General features: G+C 43.7%; 1 protein-coding gene across 1 annotated transcript in view; it reads left to right on the top strand.

Moving 5' to 3' along the window:
• The window catches only part of CNTNAP2 (contactin associated protein 2), a 1,579,711-nt gene that overhangs the window by 1,427,149 nt on the left and 135,784 nt on the right, over positions 1–16,778 (top strand). The window contains exon 21 of the mRNA XM_006139900.2: positions 10,747–10,840. Coding sequence (XP_006139962.1) covers positions 10,747–10,840 — 94 coding nt within the window. The remainder of the gene's footprint in view (positions 1–10,746; positions 10,841–16,778) is intronic.

Below are 16,778 nucleotides of genomic sequence, written 5' to 3'. Positions count from 1 at the left end.
CTGCTGAACATCCCTGTGCCTGACCTTTAGGTAAGCATTCCCTGCAGCTGAATGCTAGGAGCCAAGTTTAGTGAGGTATTTGGGTACATACAGCAAAGATGGCATTTGTCATATGATCTGGAGCTCAAGATTCAAAGTGAGAGAACTAAGCCCTTCCATGGGGTGGCCCTTCTCCCATCTTCCATTTATCACTAAGAATGGCTGCAGAATAGTGTCCTGAAAGGACGCCTTACAGGCAGGACCCTAAGCTGGATCTGAGCAGAAGATTCTGCTCAGCCCTAAAGCCCCAAGAAAACACACCCCTTAGGTCTAGCAGAAAAACGTTTTCAAAGAAACCTTAAATATTGTCTGGTGCAACCTCCTCATGTTACCAAGGAGGAAACTGAAGCCCAAGGCAGCTTACAAACCTGCTAAGTATCAGGCAGCTGTTTGGGCTGAGCCAGGGCCCAGCTCCAGTCCTTTTTCACTCCTAGACCACCTCTGTCTGATGCTTACAGTCTAGAAGCTGGTTTGCAAGAGCCCTCTTGGTGACCTGACCAGGCAAGCAAGAAGACAGAGTCCTGCCTCTCCCTTCTAAGAAGGAAAACGAAGCCCATCAAACCACCTCTGCAGGGAATTATGTAGTAATGAGAAGAAACACAGATTGACAGAAACTACTGTTTCTACTATTTTTTGCATTCTCATAACCAGGTCGTTTGGGTTTGGAGAGAGCCCCCAGTTACCATTTGCAAAAATGCCTGGGGCCGATGGACTTAGCTAGATCTTTCCTAGATGTGGAAACCTAATTTCCTTTCTTTGGTCTTGAGATAATGGAAGGCCCCCGACGCGGGTGTAGGCTTAGGAGAAGGGGGCTAAGATCTCTTCCGTGGCTCTAGGCTAGGCCATCTGGCCTCCCCCAAGTTAATTAATTGATTAGTTAATTAAATCAAAATCCTCTGTGTGGTTGATCCCAGCATGGGGCTAGTAATAAAGTGAGTGATTTAGATAATTCCCAGTATAAGCACCGATTAATTCCTTGTATTTGATGAAAGGAGAGCAGAATGTTCCAAGCAGAGTACACGGCATGAATGAAGCCCTGAAGCATGCCAAGAGAACAGCACAGTGTATATCCAGAGGACTGAGAGATTCCCATGGAGTCACAGCAGAGGGACAATGAAGAGGGAAGAGCCCCATGTTCTTGCCTCCCTTCACCCCAAGAAGAGGCCACCTTTCCCTCTGCTCACCCCAGGTAGTCTCTTCTGAAGAGGCAACAGCTCTCTGGCTTACCCACCTGCAGTTGGCTGCAGGCATCTCCAGGCATTCGTCACCAACCCAATGACAAAAACTGGGCTCTTTCTCATTTATTCCACAGTCTGTCACAGGTGCCAGAGTTCCTTGGCCTTTTTTCTACTTATTAATCTCTGTAAGTCAGCAGGATTTAGGAACAGCTTAACTAACAACCAGTTAAGGCAGAAGATGATGACCTCTAACTGGTCCTAGATGGTGACCTGTACTCCACATCCTTGGCCATTCTCGGGATTGGAGGAACAGTCATTTGACTTGTTGGGATAGGCCAGGAAGAGGCTGGCATGCCGGCCCCAACAGTCTGACCTTGTAGTTCTCGGCTTTGTGATCCCCTGAACAGGCTTTGCTGAACTCAAGACTCAGGGCAGTGAGGAGGGTCATGGAGCACAAAGATTCAGATCCTAGGTTGACAGTCAGCCAGTCTCCTCTGTGCTATGTGCAAGACTGGAGTCAGGCTTACCAAATCTTAATGGCCATAAAATCCCACAAGGGCTTCGGTGGTCAAGTGGTTCCTGGAGCTCTCTTTCCCCTAGAACAGGGGTTCTAGTGGAAATAAAACTTAAACCCACACACACGTGGATTCACATACAAATGTGTACACACCAACATGACTCAACCAGGGGTGACTTGTGCAATATGTTAAGTGAGCACCTTCCGTGTTACAGACCCACTTCATATAGATCATAAATTGACAAGAAGGTTTACTAGATAATGCTGTAGAAAATAATAATTCTGCCAAAAACCCAGAAGTAGGTGTTACCCACAGGGCTCCTACAGCCTGTGTGTTTCCTTCCTGCCTGCTCAACTCCATTGATCAACACACAACACACATGAGCTGTATCAGGTGTTGCACTAGCTCCTGGGGCAGGAAAGATAACAAGGCCTTGTCTTTGTCCTTACAGGGTCACAGTCTTGCCAGGGAAGAGGAGGGGTGAAAAACTTTAGATCAGTGGTCCCCAACCTTTTTGTCACTAGGGACCAATTTCATAGAAGAAAAATTTTTCCGTTGCCTGAGGCGGGGGCAGGGTGGTGGTTTTGGGACAATTCAAGTCCATTACATTGATTGTTCCCTCTGTTTCTATTATTATTACATTGTAATATATAACAAAATAATTATGCAACTCACCATAGTGCAGTATTTGCAGCCACTCCCCAGAGCTAGCATCACTGCCTCAGCTCCCCCTCAGATCACCATGCTCTCCATTCTCCTGAGGAGCTCACGTGCACAGTTCACAGCAGACTTCACGCACCTATGAGAATCTTTAAAGTTTTTTTTTTTTTTTTGGAGAGGTTTTTGCTATAGGGCGCGTGCGCTCGCCAGACAGACAGAGAGCGACAGAGAGATAGAAAGCAGGAAATCACCCCCCAGGGGGGATGGCCACGCCGCAATCCCTTCTCCTCCATTCTCCTCTCGGGATCTTGGGCACGCACGCACACGCGCCCGGCGTGAGTTTAAGCCACCGGGTCCGGGACTCGAACCGCGGTCGACTACGTGGGAGTCCAGCGACATAGCCATTACGCTAACTGCTGGTCCCACGCACCTATGAGAATCTTAACGCTGCCACTGATCTGACAGGAGGTGGCGCTCAGGCAGTATTGCAAACAACAGGGAGCGGCTGTAAATACAAATGAAACTTTGCTCACTGTCTGCCGCTCACCTCCTGCTGTGCTCATGGTTCCTAACAGGCCCTGGGCCAGGACTAGTCCTTGGCCTGGGTTTTGGGAACCCCTGCTTTAGATCATTTATCCTTGATATTAGAGTTGAATTCTGTTCTTCCCTATTCTCAGTGATGAATGGTCTATGCTTGTGGGTACCTCCATCTGTTGACCCCGGGCTGGAATGAAGATTAAAATGGGAGAGAAAGAAATGACTTTTGCTCTTAAAATGATCTCTTTTTGAAGTTTGTAGGAGTTCCAGGTTTGGAACAGATAGGTAAACATGAATAAGGAATGCAAATTAAGCTGACAGTTCTCACATCTAATCTCTGTCTCATTGGCTTCTAGTCATGGTTAGCTTTAGCTTCAACTTGGAATAAAGTATTCATCAAGATGTTCTGTTCTAGGGTCAGGCTCATAGCATAGCGGTTAAAGGAGCCAGAGCCCACGTGGCCGACTGCCATTCAAATGTCCACTCTGGTGACTTGAAAACCATGCCAGATGCATGTGTGTGTGTGCCCCAAATACCAATGGGATGGAGAAACGGAGAAAGGATTGTGGCATGTCCACATCCCACTGTTGGGGATGCTTCTCCCTCTCCCCATCTCTCTCTGTCTCTGTCTCAGGCAAATGCACACAGCCTCTGGAAATTAAAAAATAAATAATAATAGTATGTTCTAAACTCAGTATCTCTGAGCTAATTCAAATTATTACTCAAAGTTAGGGATTAGGAAAGGCAGCAAGAGATCTCAGGCCCTGGTCTAGAGCCCCAGAAATACTCCCCCACAGCAGATGCAAGACCTTACTCAGAATCACATCCTTCCATCTCAAAAGATGGGGCCCAGCCCCCGCAGTGGTCTGAAATCACCCATGCTGTTTAAGTCTTCCTTCTTCATTTCATCCTCAAAACATAAACGACTGACAAAAACCCTTCAAACTTTGCCAGTGCAAACCAGGGCTTAAAAATGGAAATGATCTGAAATTGCAAAATAATACCTGAACAGACATTAAAGCTTTAAACTCAGTGTGTAAGACACAAGGCCCAGCCTGAATCAGTATGCTTTTAATGGCTTAATGGTAAATGTTGAACAAATTAGTGTTCCCTTAAGGTTGTCCCGGGGCGCATGGAGTCACAGTCTTTAATTTTAATGAGACTCCATTACACAATCTCTTATCGCCTCTTAACTGCCGGTGAAATGACCACCAGCTAAATGTACAGCAAAATAGCTCACTTGGACCCCAAAGAAATTACCTTGAAATTATTACACTTAACCGTGGCAAATGCGCCGGGGTTCATTTGAAAAGAGACGGCCACCTGGCAATGCAAGTGAAATGATATACTATTCATTTCCCCGGGCTTTTCAGGTTGAGCTTTCTTTGCCTTATCTGATTTAACGCATGTTCTCTTTCACATGTAAATACTTCAAATGTAGCTTTCCTAATTGACTTGACTGCGGGCTCAGGAGGCGGTCCTTCACGGGTGCCATCTTGCCTTTGTGTGCAGATGTGGCGGGTGACAATGCCACTTGTGCCACTCATGTTCCTTGGGACTTTAGACATTTTTAATAATATCTTTTTAAAAAAAAATTATTATTTTATTTATTTATTTATTATTTTTCAGCCTGTGTATCACCAGAGAAAGAGTGAAAGAGGGAGAGTGATAAAGCAAGCTGCCAGGTCCGGGACTCAAAATGTGGTCAATCACATGGAAATTCCAGCGCCTTAGCCACTACGCCACCTGCTGGCCCTGACTTTTTATAATATCTAAGAAGGGGAGGTGATACTTAATCCATTTCTGTTAAATAATATATGGAAGGTCCAGCACAAAGCCTTGTACACAGCTGCTCAATATATGCTTCTTCGTATTCCTGTTTCTTTTTCAGTTTATGTGTTTCCTCCAGAGAGAGAGAAACACTCCCACACAGGTCTTCCCACTGCAATCCATCCCGTCTCAGCCGGCCCCAACCATGGGCACGTGCACATGCCTGGCATGCACAGGGAGACCGCCTCCAAAATCCAGGAACCTTCCCTGAGGGTCTGAAGTCACCGAGCGCTGCCTTGCTGCTGTCCCTTTTTTCTTGTTACTGATTCCCGCCGCCAAGACAAAGTTAGCTCTGTCACTTGCTGTGGCAAGGGTGTAGTGGCCTGAGTTCAAACAGGGGAGAACCCACACAGTCAACTAAACGTGGAGTGTGAAGTCCAGGGACTCACCATGCCACAGCATAACTATCAGATGTAAGGAAACGCCGAGGCGCCCTGGGGCCTGAGGTCACAGAGTGAGGAAGGAGGAACGTGGAGGGCTCAGACAGCAGAGAGAGGCCAACGATTTCCTTTACCCTCCTAGAATCTGGGCTAGGCCTGCCAATTAGCCTGACATACGGCAGAGAGGTGAGAAGCGCATGCATTTTCACATGTGCACGAGAGCCTAGAAGGAAGATGAAGACCCCAAGGCTGTTAGGCCTAAGTGCTTCATTCTAGGTTGACCAAGGAGTAGTACGCGGGAGGAAGTAGCTCAAGTCACTGGGAAGGCTCGTGGGGCTCGTGGCAGCCCAGTCCTGGTGAGAAGTCCTGGCAGAGGGAGGGTAGCTTTAACACGAGAGTTTCTTCTCCTGCTTTCAGAAAGAAGAAGCAAGATCCAAGAGCCCTTCTCGCACCTGCTACTTTTCAAGTCCCTTTAGCTCAAAACAGTCAATATGCTGAACCTGCCTGTTTGGGGGCAGTGTGTGGTAAAGCCCCTTAAGACTTTGCTAGAGAGGGTGTGATTCGGCCAGCAGAGGGCAGAGAGCTTCTCTGGTTTAGCCAGCCGTCAGCCCTGAGTTGCCTGTCCCTTACTCACTGCCCACCCCCCCACCCCCACTTCCCCTCAACCTCCTGCAATCCTACCTGTCCCCTCTAGTCACAGCTCTCCCTCTCAGGCCCCAAGCCAGCAGGATTAGCTCAGAGAGGACTAAAGATGCATGGAACTCCTCACCCCTAGAGGCCAGGAATACTTCATCAGACTCCTCTTTTCGGTCTGTGCTCCTTCTATTTCCCTACTCCCCCTTACTTTATAAAAAGTCCTCCTGCTCCCGAGTAATTCTCGTGAATGTTATAGCTTTCTGTTTACTGCAGTACTCGTCCTGTTTTCCTTTTTTAATTATTACAAAATGTTTTCCTAACTGAATTCTAGTCCTAATTTGGATTAGAATTGTGTAACATTGCCCCCTTAGATTCTTGTTGGATATTTTCTAATGAATGACTTTATTGATGAATTAAGATTAGGAATGTCAAATATGTATTTAAGTGAACCAAACATGTATTAGACGACAGAATTGAGATTCTAAAACTTTTAAGTAAGTCATTATTGTGTGCGATGGTTACATAATGGTTTGCTCCACAGAGGTTCATGTTCTAGAATTTGGTCCCCAGTGATGGCGTCGAGAGGTAGTGAGGCGCAGTGGGCAGGGATGGATCATGGTTACTGGATCATATAGGCACAGGCCTCGTGAATGAATTGATGCTGTCTCGTGAGTGCTAAGTGAGCTCTGCCTCTTCTGAGAAGTTAGTTCTTACAGTAGCAGGTTGTTACAAGAGAGAGCTGCTCACAGCTTGTGCTTTCTCTGCATGCACCCATCAATCTCTCTGCGTCTGTTGGCCATGTTGTGGGCTGGCCTGATGCCAGCCCTAAGTCCTAAGCCTTTGGACTTTCCAGCCACCAGAATCATGAGTCAAATAAACCTCTATTGCTTTATAAATTGCCCAGTCTCAGATATTTCTGTTAGTAATGCAATAGTGGACTAAGACATTGTGTTTCAAAACAAAATAAAATTTAATGTAAATAAATGTAAAATTTAGCATGTTGGGCCCCACAGGTAAAAGCTAAGGCAGCTGAATCCCACATGGCGTACTGCACAATTCAAGTCCCAGGTCCAGCAGCTTGTAAAACACACCAGGTGTGTGTGCATGTGTGCCCAAAATCCCAAGAAGAGAGCGGAGGAGAAGGGAATTGCAGCATAGCCATCTCGGGGGGAGGGGTTCTTTCTCACTTTATATCTCTCTCTCTCTTTCTCTTTCTCCAGCAAGCACATGCACCCTATAGCAAACTGAAAAAAAAAATAGCATTTTAATTCAAACCATCAATTGCATAGATATAAGAAGGGGATAAATTTATAGAGATAAACTAGGAATTGTATTTACTATGAGCTCAACATAAATCATCTAAAATGGCTGCCAAAAAAGCTAAGTCCTGGACCAGGAGACAGTGTGGGTGTTAAGGCACTGAATCCTACATGGCCAACTTCATGATTCATATCCCAGACCCAGTGGCTTCAAATACGCACTGGGTGCATGTGCACGCATACCAAAAATCCCAAGAGGAGAATGGAGGAGGAGGGATTGCAGCATGGCCATCTCCCCTAGGGGGGTGATTTCCCACCTTCTATCTCTCTGTCTCTCTGCCTCTTTCTGGCAAGCACACATGCCCTATAGCAAACCAAGAGGGGTTTACTAAGTCCTTCTGGTCTGGACCCATAGAAACAGTACAGGATATAGAAGGCCGCACTGTGTGGGTCAGAGCACGCCTGAAAGCCAATTCACTCCATGCATCTGCCTTAAGAGCCACACCGACAAGTGTCAATGCATTTTTACCGAGAGCCTGCTATGGGTCAGCACTGCCCTGGACCTGAGGACTCAAGAAATTCAAAGTCTAAACACAGAAATTTGATTTTTTTTTTTTCCTCTTTTGAGGGAGAGAGATTTTTGCTGTAGGGTATGTGTGCTTGCTGGAGAGACAGAAAGGGAGAAAGTGAGAAATCACTCCCCAGGGGATGGCCACACCACGATCACTTCTCCTCTATTCCTTACTCGGGACACACACGTGCCCAGAGTGAAAAAAATTGATATTTTTTTAAACATTGTGTGTTACACAAAGGGTCTTCTTTCACAGAAAGTACATACCATGAGAAAACTATCCATGGATTTCAATTTTTTTCATCAAAAAAATTCATACGCTAATCTCATTTTTCCACAAACTTTTTGAAGTCCCCTTGGATAGCCGTAACAGGGAGTACTAGTGATCCTTGACAAATGATTTAGTTGTATATTTATTGATGCCAAATGAGGTTTATAATATAGTTTTAAGTTTTATATAGTACAAAACAATGTGTCAGTTGGGCTCCACCTCATTGTTTTGTGTTTTTTTTTTTCATTGAAAGAATATCCATTTCAAATTAGCATTATCACCAGGCATTTTTTTCTGCAAATCTTTATGTAATGAAAAATATATCATTTGTGTCGATTTTCAGAGTTTACTAACAAAATAGACGAAATGATGAGAAGTGTTTAGGCGTTGGCATCGCTAAGAGACTCTGCAGCATAGACCATTATTAACACTGCCATTTTGCAGTTAGTCCTTTTGACAGCAAGAAGTGGGTGGCGGGGCAGTGGCAGTTCCCCATTTTCACCACTAGATGGCACAAAGCCCCTAGCTAATATTCAGCAGCAGAGGTAGACTTTCACGAAAGCAGCAATTTACGAGATTTAAAATATTTAAGATTCTCTGGCCACAGTGTCTTGTTAATGATGCGTTTGACATGACAGCTAACGTTTCAAAATGATAGTGGAGCATGCAAATGTTTGCTTTAACCGTTTTGTTGTGTTCTTGTTGTTTGACTTTTGTAGTTCTATGCCTGTGCAGACGCTTACAGCGCCAGGTCTGCAGGTCAGAACTCTCAAAGGTTCCTGAGAGGTGATGACCTTTTGGTTCTTAACCCTGATTGACTAATGATACTTAGGTTTCTACTGTTTGAAGACTCAGCTGTAGAGAGTCATTAAATATGAATGATTGTTCATCAAAGTAGCTCACTTTCAATGTGGTGAATGAGACTTGCTCCCTACCCTGCACTCCTTCCTCCCAGCCATCTCTCCTTCCTCCCAGGAGCATGGCCAGCCTCCTGCTCTTTGCTCACCAGGTTTTTGCCTTGTCAAGCTGTTGTTGGACAGGACTGGGGAGTTGATCATTTCTGAGTCTGCACTGCTATCTACAACAAGCTGCTACTTGTTGTGGTCCCCTTCCTTGCCCCATCCCCGAGGTTCCCATGGGAATGCCTGGGTAGGACAGCAAAGCCTCTTTTCCTGAGATCCACCCCTTTCCTTGTTCAGACCTCAGCAGGTATTAAACTCACTTCAAAAAAATGAATGGACACACAGAAGATCTCACAGCTGGGGAAGCACAGCTAGAGTGTATCAGGTGTAACAAGACAGCGAAGAACAGGAGGGGACTTCAAAAAGTTCATGCAAAACTTGAATTAAAATACGAATTTATTTTGATGCAAAAAAAAATTGAAACCTATGCATAGCTTTTTGATTATTTGTATTTTCTGTGAACTTGAAGACCTCTCACACAAGGCAGGAAAAGCTATATAAAAACACAAAGGGGACACCCAATGGCGTAAGGTTACGTTGCTGAACTCCCACATGGCTGACCACAGTTCAAGTCCTGGATCCAGTGGCTAGAAACTCATGCCAGTCACATGTACAGGCATGCCCAAAATCCTAAGAGGAGACTAGAGAAGAGATTGCGGCATGGCCATCCCCCCAGGGGGGGATTTCTCACTTTCTCTGTCACGGTGAGCACAAGCATTCTACAGCAAAAATCTCTCTTAAAAAAGAAAAAAGACACAAAGGACAAGACAAGGTCTGAGTCCGTGACCCCATTTGTACTTTGAACGTTGGGAATGTGATCAGAACTGTGCTTTGCTCCAACAGGCATCATCTGTGCCCTCTTTCCATCCACTCCATTTCCCTCTGTGCCAACTCACCCACTCCAGAACAAGCTGTGCCATAGCAAATGTGCCCTCGTCCCTCCAGGCTCTAGCGCCCCCTGCCTGTGGCAAGGAGAAATCATTCTTGTTGTGATAGGGAAAATGTCTATTTACCCTGCTTGAAGCTCAGCATTCGAATACATGTGTGTGTGCATAAAGATCAATATTGCTGTGTAAGCTGAAAGTACAAAAAGAGGAAGAAAACAGTGAAGACTCCTTAAGAAAACCCATTGCTATATGACGGGACTTCGAAAAGTTCATGATAAATGGAATTAAAGAGTTTATTTTGATGCAAAAACTTAAAATTCATACATAGCTTTTTAATAAGATGCATTTTTGTGAACTTTTTGAAGAGCCCCCACCCATATGACTTTTCCTTTCTTTTCTTTTCTTTTTCTTCTCTTTTGCTCTTTACCATAGGACACGTGCACTTGCCAGAGAAAGAGAGACAGTAAAAGGGAAAGTGAGAATTCACCCTCCAAAAGAGATGGCCATGCCACATTCCCTTCTCCTCCATTCTCCTGGGATTTGGGGCATTCATGCACACGCATCCAGCATGATTCTCAAGCTGCCAGGTCCAGTATTCGGACCATGGTCAGGCATGTGGGAGTCTAGTGCTTCAGCCACTGTGCGACCTGCTGGCACCACCATTTAGCATTTTCTGTCTCAGATGTTAATATTGAGTAGATCAAGCAGATTTTGCTCCATTGAAGTGCACAATGATATTAATCCAGCAGGTCAGTTAGCCACGGAAAATGGGTATCTGTTGGACCATGATTCATAAAGGGTCTTCACTGGCTAAGCTCTGTTTTCAAGTAACCCCAGTGAAGGAAGAGATGGACTTCCACTTCCTTAGGCTGGCGGTACAGAGTGTGATAATGTAAGATATCCAGGAACCAGAGTTTAAAGAGTCAGGTCACCACCACTCTCTCCCATCCCAGGAAGATTTGATTCCAGTGCAGGAAAGTGACGTGCTTCTAAAACTGTCTTTGTTTTCTTCTTGCAGCTGGATCATTATCCTTCCGTGAGTTACTATCTGCCGAGTTCATCCGACACACTCTTCAATTCTCCCAAGTCACTCTTCCTGGGAAAAGTTATAGGTAAGAATTCGGTTCTTAGGTATAAATGCATGTTAGGAATGCATTTGGTAAAAGAATGACCTGAAAGAATAGGAAATTTGATTTTGAAATCATTAGGTAAATCTCTCTCGTGGGGGTCAGTAAGATATCGTCTCCACAGAAGAAAAGGTGAGCTGCTGTTCTCAGTGATAGACAAGAGAAGCGTTGTCCAGTCATCATTAGGGCAAATGGCTCAGGTAAACGCATTTGAAAGTTACTAATTAGCCTTTGAAACACATTGTGATTGGTGCTGGGGACTACTATGTTGATGATGGTGATGAGACAAAGACCATTTGGTGTGTGGTATTAACGCAAACCCAGGTGAAGCCGACTATCTGCTCTGACTTCTTTGTGTAAAATTTGTTCTTTGTTTTATTAGCGAACTCTACCTGCTACCAATGTTTAATTTAACCTTTTCTCTTCTAAGAATATCAACATGATTCTCTCTTCCTCTTACTCCTAAGAAAGCTACCTAGTCTTATTTTCAAATTAGAAGGCCAATAGGATCAATCTTGAGCCTCTCTCCACTATAGGAGATTAATGCTAGCTGGATTAAAATGTGAATATGATTGGAGAAGTAAAGCGTTTAATGTAAAACCAATGAAATTTCCTTAAATATGAGACTGTGTATTGTGAATCCCAAATGGAAATAGTAAGAGGGTGGTATTGTGCAGGCCGAGGGAGAGGTCACAGTGTCCAGTAGATAGTGGTGATCAGAATAGCATTAGTAGTAAAAATAAGTATTCACTTAAAAAGAGGGGAGGGATGCAGAAAATAGTGACGAGAGAGACTATAATAAAAACAATTATGTACATGTGCATAGAATTCCCTGCAGGCCACGCTGCATTTTAAGCACTTTAGATATAGCAACCCATTTCTTTTTTTATTTTAGGAATTATTCATTCAATTTTATTTATTATTATTATTATTATTATTATTTAGTTTTACCAGAAAGAGACAGAGAGAGAGGGAGAGTGAGAAAGCAAGCTGCCAGGTCAAGGACTTGAACCGTGGTCAACCATGTGGGAGTCCAGCACCTCGACCACCATGCCTCCTGCCAGCCCTTCAACTCATTTCTATTTCACAATAATTCTATGAAGTAGTTGAATTTTCGTCTCACTTTTAGGTGAGAAAACTGAAGCACAAAGAGGTTACATAACTTGCCAGAGACCACCCAGGTGATAAGTAGCAGGACCAGACCTCACAGCAGCTCTTACCTCCTGTGCCATAATCCCCCTGATGGTTTATGTAGAAATGAAAAGAGAAGACAGAGAGGAAGGTTTTGGCCAGAGATGCTGAGGGATAAGGCTTGTATCACATGCCAGAAAGTGATCAAGTACAAAGAGCATGGGCTGAGAACCCAGAGCACACCAGCCGGTCAGTGAGTGAGAAATCTGGAAGACAGAAGGCAAGAAGGAAAGGTCACATACTCAGTAAATAAGACAGGAAGGAATGACAACTTATTAGTCAAAGGGTGGAAACAGAAAAAGAAGAAAGGCTAAAAATGTATTGACTATCGGGCCTTGTACCCGATAGGTCTTGTACCGTGTGAAAGAACAATTAAATACCTACTACTTAGTTAATCTTTTGCATCCTTGTAATAGTACCCAGGCATGATCTCAGACCTAGGGGTTCCCCAACCATGTCCTTATCTGAATTTTCTCCAACATTTCCTACAGTCATTGCATTTTAAAGATCTTGTCACCATTTTTATTGTCTGTGAACAAGAAGAAAAGACAGAGACTTTGTGGTATGGCATACCACATGTGCAAATATGATGACCAAATGTTACAACAATCCTATGAAACGAGACCTATGATTGGTATCCCCATTTTACAGAGAAGAAATCTGAAGCTGAGGGAGGTCAACTGGACAAAGATTACTCAGTTAATAGGTGGTAAAGCAGAGTTTGGAAGCCGGTCTCTCTGATGAGAACTCAAAACCTTAAATAGGTCGGAAGGACTCACCCCCACCCCCCCCGAGTTAAGCCCCAGAAGAGGTGATGCATCTGAAAATCCACTGACACCATCACTTTGCAACAAAACGTGGCTGCTTAGCAGAGAAGGGCCTTGGCATTCATGTGTCATGTGTCCTGAGATGTTGATGGATGCCCAAATACCACCTTATAGTCTCACAGGTCAGTCAAGAGTAATTGAAGGTGATAAGTGCTCCTTCAGGGCCACAGCCATTCTATCAAACTCTGCACTACAATGCTACGATATCCCTAAAGATACCACACTTTGATATTCTTTTTTTTTTTTTTTTTTGGAGAGATTTTCACTGTAGGGCACGTGCGCTCGCCAGACAGACAGAGAGAGACATAGAGACAGAAAGCGAGAAATCACCCCCCAGGGGGGATGGTCACGCTGCAATCCCTTCTCCTCCATTCTCCTCTCGGGATCTTGGGCATGCACGCACACGCGCCCGGCTTGAGTTTTAAGCCACCGGGTCCGGGACACGAACCGCGGTCGACTACGTGGGAGTCCAGCAACATAGCCATTACGCTAACTGCTGGTTCCCCCACACTTTGACATTCTTAAAGTAGCTTGGCCCTCAACATACTTGACACAATGGATGAAACTCACAAAGCCACATTTTAAAGGAAATATTGGGTAATTGTTGGGTTCCTTCACTATAAAAAACACTGGTATTTCAGGTCATGCAACTAAATTCACACTTCAGAAAAATTACAGTGTACTACATGGCATGGACCTTCAAGGTCATGACCAAATAACATCACAATAGCAGCATCCTCTAAAAATGTGTTGTGCTACAGATCTGTGCTAAACTAAAAGCGTAGCATGAGACTCAGATGTACAAACATTACACCCATAATTTTTTTACACCAAAGGCATATTTTGTTGTACATACAGACTAACTGTGCACATGGCAACAAACTGTGGAAAGAACACATAAACACCCAGTAGGAAGTCCACAATCCCCAGATGGAGACAACATCATGCACAGGAGAGATGGTTAGAGCTCCTGCTGGGAATTCTCGAATCCTCAGTGCACTGACTTCTAGTAGAGATGGCCCCTCGTCAGCACTTCCTGCAGACCAAGATAGTATCTCATAGTTCTTCTGTATCTTAACAAGGAGCAAGTACTCAATACTTGTTGAGTTAATAAAGAGTGAAAGGGAAAAGGAACAAAAGAAATCATCATAGATGTATACTACAGAGGGAGAGGGATGGAGGACGATGCTAACATTATCACTGGGATTAGCACAGAGGAGAGATATCCAATCCTCCTGTCTAGTAACCTGGTTTTCCAAAATCTGACAATAATAGAGTAGAAAGAATGTAGACTTTGGAATCAGGCGCAGCTGTTAGACTTGAATCCAGGCCTGCCTCAGCATTGAAATTCTGGGTATGTAACTTTGCTACCATAACCTATGTTCTCAGTAACTGGGTTCTCTCTGTTGCAAAATAATGAACACAGTTACCTAAATGCAGATTGTTACTTCCCTGAAGATAGAGATCAGTTGTCCTCTTCTTTTAAACTAATCTATCGATAGCAAATCAGTGCCTAGCATATAGAAAGTGCTAAAAAAAAGTTGTAAACCAGCAACTATTTTAATATAAATCAATAACGTCTTAAATATCCAACACCATGTCTGATACATAATGAAAACAATTACTGTTTTGATGCTATGGGACAGTGATTATGCTCTAAGTATACTCCTGTCCATATCCTACACAGCACCACCCTTGACCACTATGACCCTCATTAAATAGAAGAAGGAGCCAAGGCTCGAACTGCCAAGCTTTTTACTTTAAGCCAGGTTTCATAACAGCAGCACTATTGACATTTGGGTATGAAAATTCTTTGTTATGGGGCTGCCCTATACTTTCTAGACTGTTTAGCAGCATTCCTGGTGTTCACCCATTAGATACAAGTAGTGTTATCCAGTTGTGACAATGAAAAATATCTCTAGACATTGCCAAATGTCCTCTGGGAGGGCAAAATCACCACCAGTTGAGAACCACGGGCTCTAAGTCACCCAGCCAGTCAATGGTGAGGCAGAGATAAAAGGTGTCACACCCAAACCTGTTCCAAGATGATGAAGAGCAGGAGAAGGGTCAGACGCTCTGAAGGTAACATTCTGTTAATATAATGGAAGGGTTCACAGTGAGTACCAAAAAAGAAATGTGGGTACCTGGGAGAGCCAGCCCTTGGCCAGCCCTTCAAGCCAATATTCTTTAAATAATTGATCATTTAGTAGGAGCAAGATTAGAAAGAAGCATTTTAAAGTTTCCTTTTGAAAGTGACATATACTTTGGTGAGGAACAACCTATTTGCATTCTCCAGCTGTGTAAAATCCACCTGGAACAATGTATTGAACTTGCAGCAGAAATCTCACTGTGCAGTCAGGTTCAGACATCCCCTAGAGAGTGAAGCCTCCAAGCTGTCACTGGGTCAGGTGCTAGTCAGAAGCTGACCCCAGAAGGAAAGGAAAAGGTAACACGTCTAAATAGATAATACACCTTCATACTGAACTTTTTGGTGACCATTGCTTGAAAAAGTTCACGTAAGAAGAATAGAAGAAAGGTTACCTAATCAAGGTTAAGTGTGATCTTTATAAAGGAATTGAGGAAGTATATTCTAAAAGTGAAAATGTTATCACTCTCAACCACCAGCAAAATTTTAGAATGAATGCTTACGTAGTTCTGTATCTTTTTAGAAAGAAGTCAGGATCCCTAGCTATCAGCAAACTTCACAAAGTAGAAATTTCACTAGGTCTAGTTATGTCCATTGGTGTTTTTTTGTGTGTGTTTGTTTTGTTTTTAACCACTAACTAGCTAAGTGATATCATAGACTTTAAGTATCTGGTTTTGGGCAACAGATTTCATAGTCTCTCAAGAAAGCTTTAAGTCAAGGAGGTAAAACAGACTTTAAAGCCTAAAGTAGGGTCCTCTGTTTGCTCATGTCTTTTTCTACATTTCTATAGATTCCTTGGAAAAAGACACAAAAAGCATTTTTATTAAGTTTCCAAATGACACAAACCTGAAGGGGATGTCTTAATATGCTGAATGATAAAAAGCTCTTCAGAAGCATCTTGACAGGCTAGAAGGATGAGATAAAAATAATGAGATGAAATATAATAGAGATAACTTAATTCCTGCACTTAGATAAAAAGGAAAAAAAAGCATGCTTTGAAGTAAAAGCTAGGGGACTCTAGGTATCATTAAAAAAAAAAAAGAGGTTGGTCTGATGGAGATTTTATATAAGCAACATTACGTGATATTGATTTTAAAATGAGTATCATACTGAGCTGCATTGATAGGCAAAGATACTCATCTTCCAAGAAGACCAAATAGACAGAAGACTCATCAAGGAGAAATCTAAAGACCTGGAAATATTCAGAAAAAGACAAAATTTGGGAAAAGTAAGAGCATCAAATTGACAATCTTAACTGGTATGTGAAGAAAGGACTAGATTCAGTTGAGGTTTACTCAACAGGACTGAAGTAGACCAGTGAGTGGAATTTGTGAAAGAGAAAATTCCAGGGGCCAGGTGGTGGTACAGTGGTGGTGTGGCTGGATCTACATGGAAAGGGTCTTGGGTCCCCATCCTGGGACACTCCTGAGTATACCAGGTATGCATGTATGTGCTGTGATCAGTGAGGTCTGAGACTGGGAGAAGATGGTGGGATGGGGACCCGTTGTTGGTGCCTGTCTCTCGTTCATGAAAGATTGCCCCATTAGACTAACATCAGACCTCTCAACTGAAACAATGCAGTCAAGGGGAAAAAATGGGAAGGTTGGGGATGGCAAGTGGCTTGGTAGTTCAGAGTGCTGGACTCCCACATGGCCAACCACAGTTCGAATTTCAGACCTGGAGGCTTGCGTGCTCTCTCTCTCTCTCTCTCTCTCTCTCTCTCTCTCTCTCTTACGCGCACGCGCGCCCCTCTCTGGAC

The sequence above is a fragment of the Tupaia chinensis genome, unplaced genomic scaffold (genome assembly GCF_000334495.1).
Source record: "Tupaia chinensis unplaced genomic scaffold, TupChi_1.0 Scaffold000010_1, whole genome shotgun sequence".
NCBI classification, from domain to species: Eukaryota; Metazoa; Chordata; class Mammalia; order Scandentia; family Tupaiidae; genus Tupaia; species Tupaia belangeri.
The sequence above is the reverse complement of the archived record's forward strand: the minus strand, read 5'-3'. Positions and strand labels throughout refer to the sequence as shown.